The sequence below is a fragment of the Spinacia oleracea genome, chromosome 5 (assembly GCF_020520425.1).
Source record: "Spinacia oleracea cultivar Varoflay chromosome 5, BTI_SOV_V1, whole genome shotgun sequence".
Classification (NCBI taxonomy): domain Eukaryota; kingdom Viridiplantae; phylum Streptophyta; class Magnoliopsida; order Caryophyllales; family Amaranthaceae; genus Spinacia; species Spinacia oleracea.
In genome coordinates this window covers 12,790,643-12,801,006 of record NC_079491.1, presented here as the reverse complement: position 1 = coordinate 12,801,006, position 10,364 = coordinate 12,790,643, and the positions used below count along the sequence as shown (strand labels likewise).

Sequence of the window (10,364 nt, the reverse complement as noted above, 5' to 3'; positions counted from 1 at the left end):
ACTAATGGGGAACGTCCTTTGTTTGTAAACTTCTTTTTGTACATTTTCAAGACTCTTTACAACAAGAACAGCAAGAAAAGCAAGAAGAAAACCATGCATAATATGAAGGTGTTGCTTCAGCATTAGGTTTGTGTTGCGTGGTTGCCTCTTGATCGTTTGCTAATGAGTTCTTTCGTAGATCAGATCGAACGTGGCTCTGCCCTGAGTTTACTGATTTGTCTCTACTTATTTCTGCGAGCCTGCAGTTCACCAGAATTATTATACTACATGATTAGTTTACCATGGCAACAACGATGCAGGTTGATCAACAAACGAATATGACAAGAATGTCGAATTAAGTTAACTAGTAAGCAAATTTAGACTTTTTTTCCTACACCTATTTTTATTCTTCTATGAATTATCAGTTGAATATTCCTGTATTTCACTTCTGTCTTGAACGGCAGAAAAAATGCAGGTCGATGAACACACGATTGTGTAATTCATTCGTCAATGAACTAAGTAAGGATATACAATGGAGAATATGTAGCTCATGACATTTCTTCCCAGGAGGTTGAGAGCTAAATGAGAGAAAAGAAACGGGTTGTCAACTTACACTGGAAACGCGAAAGACTGACCGCTTGCATCTGAATGGTGTGATATACAGTTAGTAAGAGGTACACGATCTTCTAAAGCTGAAGGTGCATTTTGTTTCCTATCTACAACTGGATCATCTTTTTTGATTCCAGGTTCGGAATCAGGGGTTTCACTCACGTGGGACGAGCTTGTTCTTCCCTGATAATCACCACTTTCACTGGTATGGTAAGAACTTGTACCCTGAGAATCAGTGTTTTCACTCGTTTGATACGAACCTGTTCTCTGAGAATCAGCACTTTCACTCACTTGAGACGAACTTGTACCCTGAGAATCCGTTTCTTTATCATATGATGTACGTGAAGTTGTTGATAATGTCTTGAAATGAGCAGCTATTATCTCTTCTCCTGTTTTGCGGGATGAACTTGGAATTCTCTCCTGTGTCTGTATGTTTACAGCTCCTCTTTGTTGTTCTTCTGATTTCCGAACATGTACCGGCGAAGGAGGAGGGAGCTCTCCTGACTTGCGTATATCAGCCGGGCCCCCGTAGATACCCAATTCACCAGATTTTAGCAGCCAGCTAAATTGATCTCTGGTAAAACTCATATTTCCAGTATGAATGCTGAATAATGACTCATTAGAAGTGGTACTCCATTCTGGATGAGATGTTTTCGTAGTAGCAAACACATAAGATGGAATCCGATATGCAGATGTTTCAGCAGCAGCAGCAGCAGGCCGCTCCATTACCTGAACAGGCGGGGATTGACAACATACCGATGCATCATCATCATCATCATCTGGGACCGTCTGCAGAGGATCGCCATCATCATCCGGGAGTGTTTGTGGTGCATCACATTGCTCGTTATCAATAGCAAAGCTACCTAGCAAGAGAACACACACATGACACATCCCATCATTTCTGTCACATTTATCATAACATATTGTTGCTGTAAGCTTGTAACACATATCATAAGTAACATATAGTTGTAAAACTTACTTTTGTTGGATTTATCGATTTGGTACATATCGTCGAATGAGAAATCAGTCAATGCTGACTTAATATCTGATGCTGAGGATACAGAGGAAGAACTTATGACGCCTTCAGTGTTAGAATGGCGGTGTCTAACATATCCATCTTCGTTTTCACTCTCATTTTGAGCTTCCATTACGACTTGCTCTAACAACTTGCTTCTTCTCCAAAGTTCATCAAACACATCATATTAAACTAGGAATTGGACATTCAAAATAGGACTGTAAGCATTTTTAACACATGATATCATACAAAATTAACCTAGTTATTCAAACTCATTCGCCAATATAATTACCCTAAACATACACAAAATTCTAGGGACAAGATGAAATTCAACTTCAACTAATGTGAAATGTAGCATGAGTAATTAACTTATATTGTAGCTTCATTTCAACAATTTTAGCTATATTAGCTTCATAACCAATTAATTTCCCATCTCTTTATAACTTGAGAATACAGCGGTACAATTACTATAGAACAAATTAATATTGTTCAAGAATCAATTAATTTGATGATTATACTTCCAAATAGTTCTATAATTGACAAGAATTTATCACACAATTCACATGTAAAATTCATCAAACATTGAAAATCACCCTTTTATAATAACTTATTCAAATCAACAATCCATTATTAAAATTTCACATTATCCTAGAAGATTTTTGTAAAAAAAAAGGGATCATGCAAAATCACAACATTTTTCATCAATTGCACCACAAACAATCCATTCATATGCATTCCAAATTACAAGACCAACAAAAAGTGTATTAGAGGGTTACGAACAAAACATTCATAACGGTTATGAACCGGATATGTCTTATATAGACGTACCTAAGGATGGGTGTTGCAACAAAACCTTGTAACGTTAATTATGAGTCTATTGAGATGAGGAAAGGATCAGTGAATCAAAAATCCTTCCAAAATAATTTTTTTTCTGGATAATGAGAAAGAAAAAAAAAGGTGAGAGGAAGGGGATGATCATATAACTAAAAATAGGAGGTGGGTTGGATAAAAGTGTGAATAGAAATGAGGTATTCAAAGCGTTGTGTAGCAATTGTTTGGCGATTTTTTCTCTCTCCTCAAAACAATAAAAAAGACAACCAAAACTTTTACGACTATATTTTTCTTTGCTTGCCTTCTTGCTGTGTTCTTTAACTAACTTTTGTTTACGTGTCTCGCGCGCTTCCGCTACGAAATAACATTTTCTTACCTAGTCATTTATTTTCTTCCTCGAAGGACTCGTTTAATAGCAATGCAACACTATCAAGTTTTAGGTTGAAGTTACACTTTGTAAAATGCAACCACGTTTATAATCATATCCATTTTAAGAAATGACATGCACTAGATAATGTTCATGCACTAGATTTTTTTTTGATTATTCATGTTAAAGCTAAAATGAGCTTTAATTTTCTATTACTCTTTCTCATCAAATGAACATTATACACCAAAGTGAAGGATTTTCATAATAATGATGGTTAGAAGCATTTATGCGTTATAATTAAGATTCTTAGGAAGATCCTTGTAAAAAAAGAAAACTCTTTCAATGACAAAGGGGAATATAAAGAAGTGTCTCAAAAAGTTTGTAAAAAAATATACGAAGTAGAAGGTATTTATCACATTGTTCTTTCCTAAGACGTAATCCATAACATCTTTAACACGATTTGTTCTAACCGAGGTGCCTATAAATTTCAAGTTTGAATGTCGTTCTCGTTTATAATTTCTATTGTTTGGTGGGGACACGGCCAGAAGGGGTGGGTCCTGCCGACGGTCCCGGGTGGGGTTTTAGTTACGAAGGAGGGAGGCCCTAATTAGTTTGACCCCCGTGTACTCATAAAACCATTTTTTTTAACATTTTTGAAAAGTCAAGCAAGGTTGGTTCCTACTTCCTAGTTGAGGATAAAGTTATCCAGGAAATTGCAAAGAAATTAATTCTATCATACACAAATTTTTCCATTACTCACAACTAATCAACCTTCTTTTATTTATTACTTAAAACTACACTTAAAAATCCCTTCATATTCAAAATTCTTCATGACTGCAGCCCTCCAATCAACCCTTTAAATTCCCACGTTTTGAGTCAATTTGATGGGCTGTGCCTCTTCCCCCAATTATTAATTTTGTCAATTTAATTAGTATTTAGACAAATTCTAAGCACAACTTTTAATTTTTTTTAATTAATTTCATTTTATTTTGTTGTTGTCTTTTTCTGATTTTCTAATTTGGGTTTTTTCGTCAGCTTGTGGGGAGTTGATTGTTCAACTTCAATCAGCTCATAGTTTTTTTTGTTTCTGGGTTTTATTTAAATGAGTTGTTGAGTGTTTCTTAAATTTGTTGTTTATTTCAAGATCTCAACCTGGGTAGTTAGTGGACTTAGACTACTTGCTTTCTTGTATAAATTGCTAAACATGTCTTTTGGTCTGCTAATCATCTGCTAATTTGGTTTTTTGAACAAATTTTTTCTGATTATCAGATTCTTTCCCACAAATTCCAGCAACCAGAATCAGAGGTATTTTGCAATTTTTTGGTTGGTTTTTGCAGTTTTTATCATAATCTTTAGTAAAGTCAAATACCCACAAATTTTCTTGTGTTTGTAAATTGATTGGAGTTGTGTTATTTGTCAAGAACCCTAGAATTTGTTGCTTGATATTAGTATGATGGGAATGGGGGATGTAAATGTTGATATGATTTCCACAAACCCTATGAGACGAGAGAGTCTGTTAGCAGCTCATAATCTTTTAAGAGAGTTGGAGGCTAATGATAGTCTTACTGATGATATGAAAAAGATTTTAGCAGATCTTGACTCAAAACTGTCAGCTATGGAATTAACCCATGATAGCAACAATACTAGTGAATCCATTCCAATTTTAAGGGAGAGAGAGTTGAATGATGCAAAGGAGAAGCTGAAATCTGCTCATGATAAGATCATGGCTTGGGAATCGAACCTCGAGAGGCTCGATATGTTATGGGAATCCGGCCCTGAAATGGCTGCGGAGTACATAGAAGCTGTTGAGGATGTTTTGTGTTTGGTGGAATTGTTTAGGAGTTTGTGTATCAAGGGTGATGATAACTATGTTGTCATCTCCCAAGCTGAGGATGTTCTGCAAGTTGCTATGCAGAGATTGGAAGAGGAGTTGGTTCATATTCTTGCTCAGAGAAGGCAATCCTATGTTTTTCCGACTGTGGCGGAAGATGATGAGGGGGAAGATGATGAGGCGGAAGGAGTTGGTTGCACTACAAAGGAACAAGGGGATATTGTTTTTGATTTGATTGACCCAGAAGCAATCCCATTTCTGAAGACTATTAAAAAAACCATGTTTGATGCGAAATATGATCAGGATTTTTGTGCAGCATATGTAAAAACCCAAAAGGAAGCGTTGGAAGATTGCTTGATTGGGATTGGAATGGAGACAGTTAGCATAGATGAGTTGGTCAAAATGGATTGGAACATTATGGCTTCCAAGATGAAGACATGGATTCAAGTGATTAGAACCGCGGTTCAAGTCTACTTTTTAGCTGAGAAGCGGTTGTGTGATGAGATTCTTGGGAAGTCCGAGCCACTTCAATCGCTTTGCTTGACAAACATCACCAAATCCTCCATGACTTGCCTCTTCAACTTTGGGCATGCAATGGCCCTTGGGCCCCACACACCCGAGAAGCTCTTCTATCTTCTCGACATGTACGAGGTCTTAGCAGAAGTTCAGGGGCAGATCAATACTCTCTTCTCTGAAGAGAGCGGCTCATCATACTTGAAGACTGAGTTTGAAGAAGTTATGGGAAGACTTGGAGATTCAGCTCGAGCAACATTCGTTGGGTTTGGTGAAGTAATCCTTTCTGATCCTACAACAGACCCTTTCCCTGGAGGAGGAGTTCATCCGTTATCTAGTTATGTCATGAATTACATCATAGTCTATCTTCCTGACTACTGCGGAACTCTGAACACTCTCCTGCAGAAAAAGGATGGAGATGACAACAACAATGGTGCCGTGAATCAAGGTTTACCTGAGAAAAGTGTGTTAGCAGATCATCTTCGAGCAATTGTTGCCAAATTGAAGTTCAACCTTGAGAAAAAGTCACACTTGTACAGGGATGTTGCCTTGCAGCATATATTTCTGATGAACAACACACATTACATTCAAACAAAAGTGATAAATTCTGAGTTACAGAAGATATTCGGGGATGAATGGATAAGAACTCAGATAGTGGGTTATCAACAGCATGCTACTAGCTATGTGAGGTCTACTTGGAGTTCAGTGGTGGCCTCGTTAAGGGATGATGGAATACCATCAGGGTCAGGTTCAGGAGTTAAGTTGGTTCTTAAAGAGAAGATCAGGATTTTCAGTGTTGCATTTGAAGATGTGTATAGGAGCCAAACAGGGTGGGTTATTCGAGACGAACAGCTCAAGGAAGAGTTAAGGATTTCCATATCCCAGAAAGTGATTCTGGCATATCAGAGCTTCATTGGAAGGCATAGTAAGTATGATATTGAGAAGTATGTCAAGTATGATTCTGATGACTTGGAGAATTTGCTCAGAGATTTCTTTGAAGGGTCACAGAAATCTTTAAACTACCGCAGAAGATGAGTTCAATATTAAGTAAAAAATTTAAAAAGAATGAAGTTAATAGACATTTTTTTCTTCTTCTTGATTGTAGCTGTGCTCTTAGTTTCGTTTTTATCGAGTGAGACGGTGGATGTTGTATGTCCTTTTTTGATCATGTATTGGGTTAAAACATAAATACTTGTAATTTTGATGCATAGGTATTGAATGGAAAAGATGTATTCCTGAACTTGTGAAAGATATAGTGGAAGTTTGTCTGATTGATGGGACAAAACTCGTAAAATCTTAGTATATTTGGTCTAAAGAAGCAATCCTGATAAGTTGCGTCCTTTATCACTGTCCATGGATAAGCTGGATTGTGTTCCGGCTGTTGCTAGGATGACGAAAAGTGGACATGCTGAGTTTTATGTGCAGAGACTGACTGCAGACAGTGCAGTCTGAAGCATCTGATGTGCAGCACAAGTGAACGCAACTGCAAGTATGCCACAGGTTTCAACACTACAAGAAAACTGCTGTAAGTTGTGCATTGACATTTTAGTGATGCAGTTACTGCATCCTTCGAAATGTTTATCAAATAGTCAAATGGATTACCAATCCCATCAGTCCAGCAAGTTGGTGCAAGTGTGTAATGATCTTTTCTTCTTCTACTTTTTTTTTTTCCTTTTCAGCTGATTTTCACTTATTTTTCCTGAATTTATCTTATCTGAACTTAACTAAATTATCTCAACTTATTTTAGTGATAAATTATATTCGGTCAACCCTTATTTTTATTAAACTTATCTTATTTGAACTTGTCTAAATTATCTAAACTTATTTTTCCTGAAATAATTGGAAATAAGGTGAACAAAACAATGCCTTACAAGATACAAAGTACTGTATATCCTCTTTTATCCAAATCGTAGCTATGGTGAAATGAAATTTTTATTTGATTCGATTGTTATTTATTTGTTATATTTAAATCTTTATGTAAATGTCGTATGACTTTTTATCAATGAATTAATTTATTTATAAAAAAACAAAAATACATAATACTAAAAGGTTCTTGCGGGTGGATTTGAGGAAAGTTACACGGGTAACACCAACCTACCCCGCCTGACCCATATTAGTCGGATACTAGAGTACAATGTTTAGGTTTATTTTACATAACCTATTTGATTGATCAAGTTTATTACTCAGTCATTAGTTGTTGATTGGTTGATTTAACTAATATGAATAGGTTTAAGTTGTATTCTTCACTTCTTCGGCGTATTATCAATTGTACCTTATAAAGTACAACCGGTTGTAACCAGTTGGTTCCGGTGTAGCGAATACCGGATAACCAAAGATTTGAGGTTCTCCGTAGTATAGGAGTAGTAGGACTAAAATGCTACCATGTCAACCAAAGAGTAAAGACTTGATGTCAACACTACCAACTACCTACCTTTCTATTCCTTTGATGGAGGAAATAAATGTCCATTATCCTACCTTTTTAGAAAGGGATTTCCTAACAATAAATTATTAGGATTTATTTCAAATAAATTCAATCAAATCAGTGTTGATATGGTTTAGTTGGGGAACAAATCTTAGGGTTGATCATCAATGACCCGACCCGAAAAATATGTGGGTTAAGACAACGTAAAAAAATTCAACACATCTTTGCGAATTTGGGCATGGGCACAGGCCGATGTTCATCACAACGAACACATCTGAGATCTTTAAAATGTTGTTGGTGATCAATGGTAATTTTTTTTTACTTAAAGCTGATGTACAATAAATATTATACTCCGTACGACATATTAAATTATAAAGTTAACTCATAATGTTTAAAAGTTTTTCTATGTACATAATTTTTTTGACTTTAATAAACATTAACCTTTTAAAATCACTCATAATGCATAAACGTAAACATGTAACTTTTAAAAAGTTTATCAATTTAAAGTTGGTAAAAATGTTTGATCAAAATATGTTAAAAATCATCAAAAATTGATAAAATTATTCCGATAATAAATTCAGTGTACAGTGTACGCAAGAATTTGAAGTACTATAAGCAAAAGTGCATGATTTAAACATAAAATTAGTGTGTGGCCCGGGCGTTGCTCCGGGTTTTACTTTTAGTCGGGTTTACGTTTTCGAAAAATGTGTCCAATTTTAAAAGATTGTATTTTACATTTATATGTGAAAATATGACAAACATTGTAGTTAGTTGAGATGGTAGGAAGTGAAACTTTTAATCCATACAGAGGGAATCTACGTGACACATATACGTTTTCACAAACGCCTTTTAATATATTAGTATAGATGGTTGGTTTCATACTCTTCATTACCGAATTGACACGACTTAATTTATTCAATAGTCAAGAGTCAATACGGGCTTGCTACCACTTAGCAGCCAAATACTCCGTACAATTTTGCATTCAACAATAAATAAAATTAAATATTAGCAAAGAGTAAGACTAATAACTTCACATTTTTGTTGGTTGGTCTTGTGCAAGACATGTGTGCTTGTGTAACTATGCTACTCCTAATGTAGATTACTAGATCGCAAAATTTCCAAACTTGTACGTACTCCATAGTAGGGAAGTACTTTTTAATTTACTTTCAATGTGAAAGTCTAAGTTAATACATAAAGTTTGAATGTTGACTTTGTTTATGTGTACAGGACATTAATCTATACTTTACGTGGCTTTGAATAAGGTGAAGGGATATCGTTAGATACACCCGAATGCATAACACTACCTCTGTTCCACAATACATGCAATATTTTTTTTACACGTATTCCAGTACGCTTCTTTGGACGTTAATATCTCTAAATGCGTATATGTAAAAATTACAAAAAGATGATATTTAAACTTGTCGCATTGATACGAATTTAACAAGGTCTTAATTAACTAGGATTTTTCTTATTGAAAGAAAGATTGACGAAGTTGATTCATAAATAGCGCCCAAATAAGAAATGATGCATCATGCATATATTGCGAAACGATGGTAGTAGATGTTATCGAGTCTGCCAACACTGAATTTTTTATGATACCTAGAAAACTAACAAGAGAGATGTTTTTTTTTTTTGAACGAATGAGCCACGAGGGCAATATAAATTACAAATGGGGGCGGAGGGACTCGAACCTGAGACCTATTGTACACAGGTCCTCAGTCTTAACCACTAGGCCAAGACATCATTGGTAGAAGAGGGATGCTTTTGACAAAGCTTCCCATATCCAAAGTTAGTTTCTTAATGCGAATCGGATGGATTATTGAGCGATGGTAAAAAACGATATGAAGTGTTGAAATTAGAATCAGATTCAAAATCTCTCATTTGTGAATTGTGAGATTCGTACTCGAAAAAGATGGGTTGTCTGTTGTTTTCCTATATGCTATTAAGAGAAACATAATGTTTTTTGCAGAATAATAAAAAAGTAGATTCACTTGAAAAGATTATACACTAATTCCCAATTATCTTTTAAACTCTTAGAATATAAGAGGCTTCTGCAGGACTTCACAAATGCTTATAAAGCAACACTTGTTTATTGCGATTGGGGTGTACAGTGCGCACTGTCTAGGCGTTTATCCTAATATAGTACTCATATATAGCACTACATAGAATAAAGGGTATGATTAATAAAGCATTTACAGAGGGAAAAAAGGGATCAACGCATCAACGTAAAAGCATTCCATGTCATAATACAAGATTAACAAGGGATATATTATTCATTAAGGTCTACCATCCACTTCTCATTAGAGTGAAAGCTGGTATCGAATTTAGATCTCATCAAAAGTTGCCCAGTAATCAAAGTCCAGCCTGAAAACAAAAAGTTCAGTTCAGCAGGGAGGGAGGAAGGATTCTTTCAGATAAAACGAGCAAGAGGAATCCATCAGATTTTATTTTTTACTGCAACATGGATTCTTCGCCATCAAGCTCATGCACGATGCAAATGATTTACCTATTTACGTTGGTATGAATGTAACGACAGTACGGGACTACATCAAAACAATATGACATCTTACAACATTCAAAACTGAACCTCAGCAAAATAATCTAATACCAGACTCATATAATCTAATACCAGCTGCACAAACATTTTCTTAAAACTTTAGAAGGCATAAGGGAGTTCAAGATCAAATCAAGATAAATTTATGAATACTAGTGGGGATAAGCAAAGAAATGAGGATTTTGAAAGATACACAGCTGAAGATATCCAGTGATGCAAGTCAGGGAATATACAAAATGCATC

General features: G+C 35.5%; 2 protein-coding genes across 2 annotated transcripts; one reads left to right on the top strand and one right to left on the bottom strand.

The window, feature by feature from the left end:
- Positions 1-891: 891 nt before the first annotated feature.
- On the bottom strand, positions 892-2,604 carry LOC130461321 (uncharacterized; the record flags this gene model as incomplete). The annotated part of the gene is made up of 3 exons (XM_056829370.1): positions 2,432-2,604; positions 1,568-1,758; positions 892-1,451 (listed from the first exon to the last, which is right to left on the bottom strand). Coding segments are annotated over exons 2-3 (729 nt in total), but the record flags the coding sequence as incomplete, so codon positions are not given.
- An 819-nt stretch (positions 2,605-3,423) lies between these two features.
- Positions 3,424-6,439, top strand: LOC110795634 (exocyst complex component EXO70E2). Its single transcript, XM_022000657.2, has one exon. The coding sequence runs from the start codon at positions 4,252-4,254 to the stop codon at positions 6,178-6,180; it is 1,929 nt and encodes a 642-aa protein (XP_021856349.1). The 5' UTR covers positions 3,424-4,251; the 3' UTR covers positions 6,181-6,439.
- The last annotated feature ends 3,925 nt before the right edge of the window (positions 6,440-10,364 follow it).

Excerpts from the sequence above, each read along its gene's own strand:
- LOC110795634 (XM_022000657.2), top strand. The coding sequence starts at position 4,252 with ATGATGGGAATGGGGGATGTAAATGTTGATATGATTTCCACAAACCCT.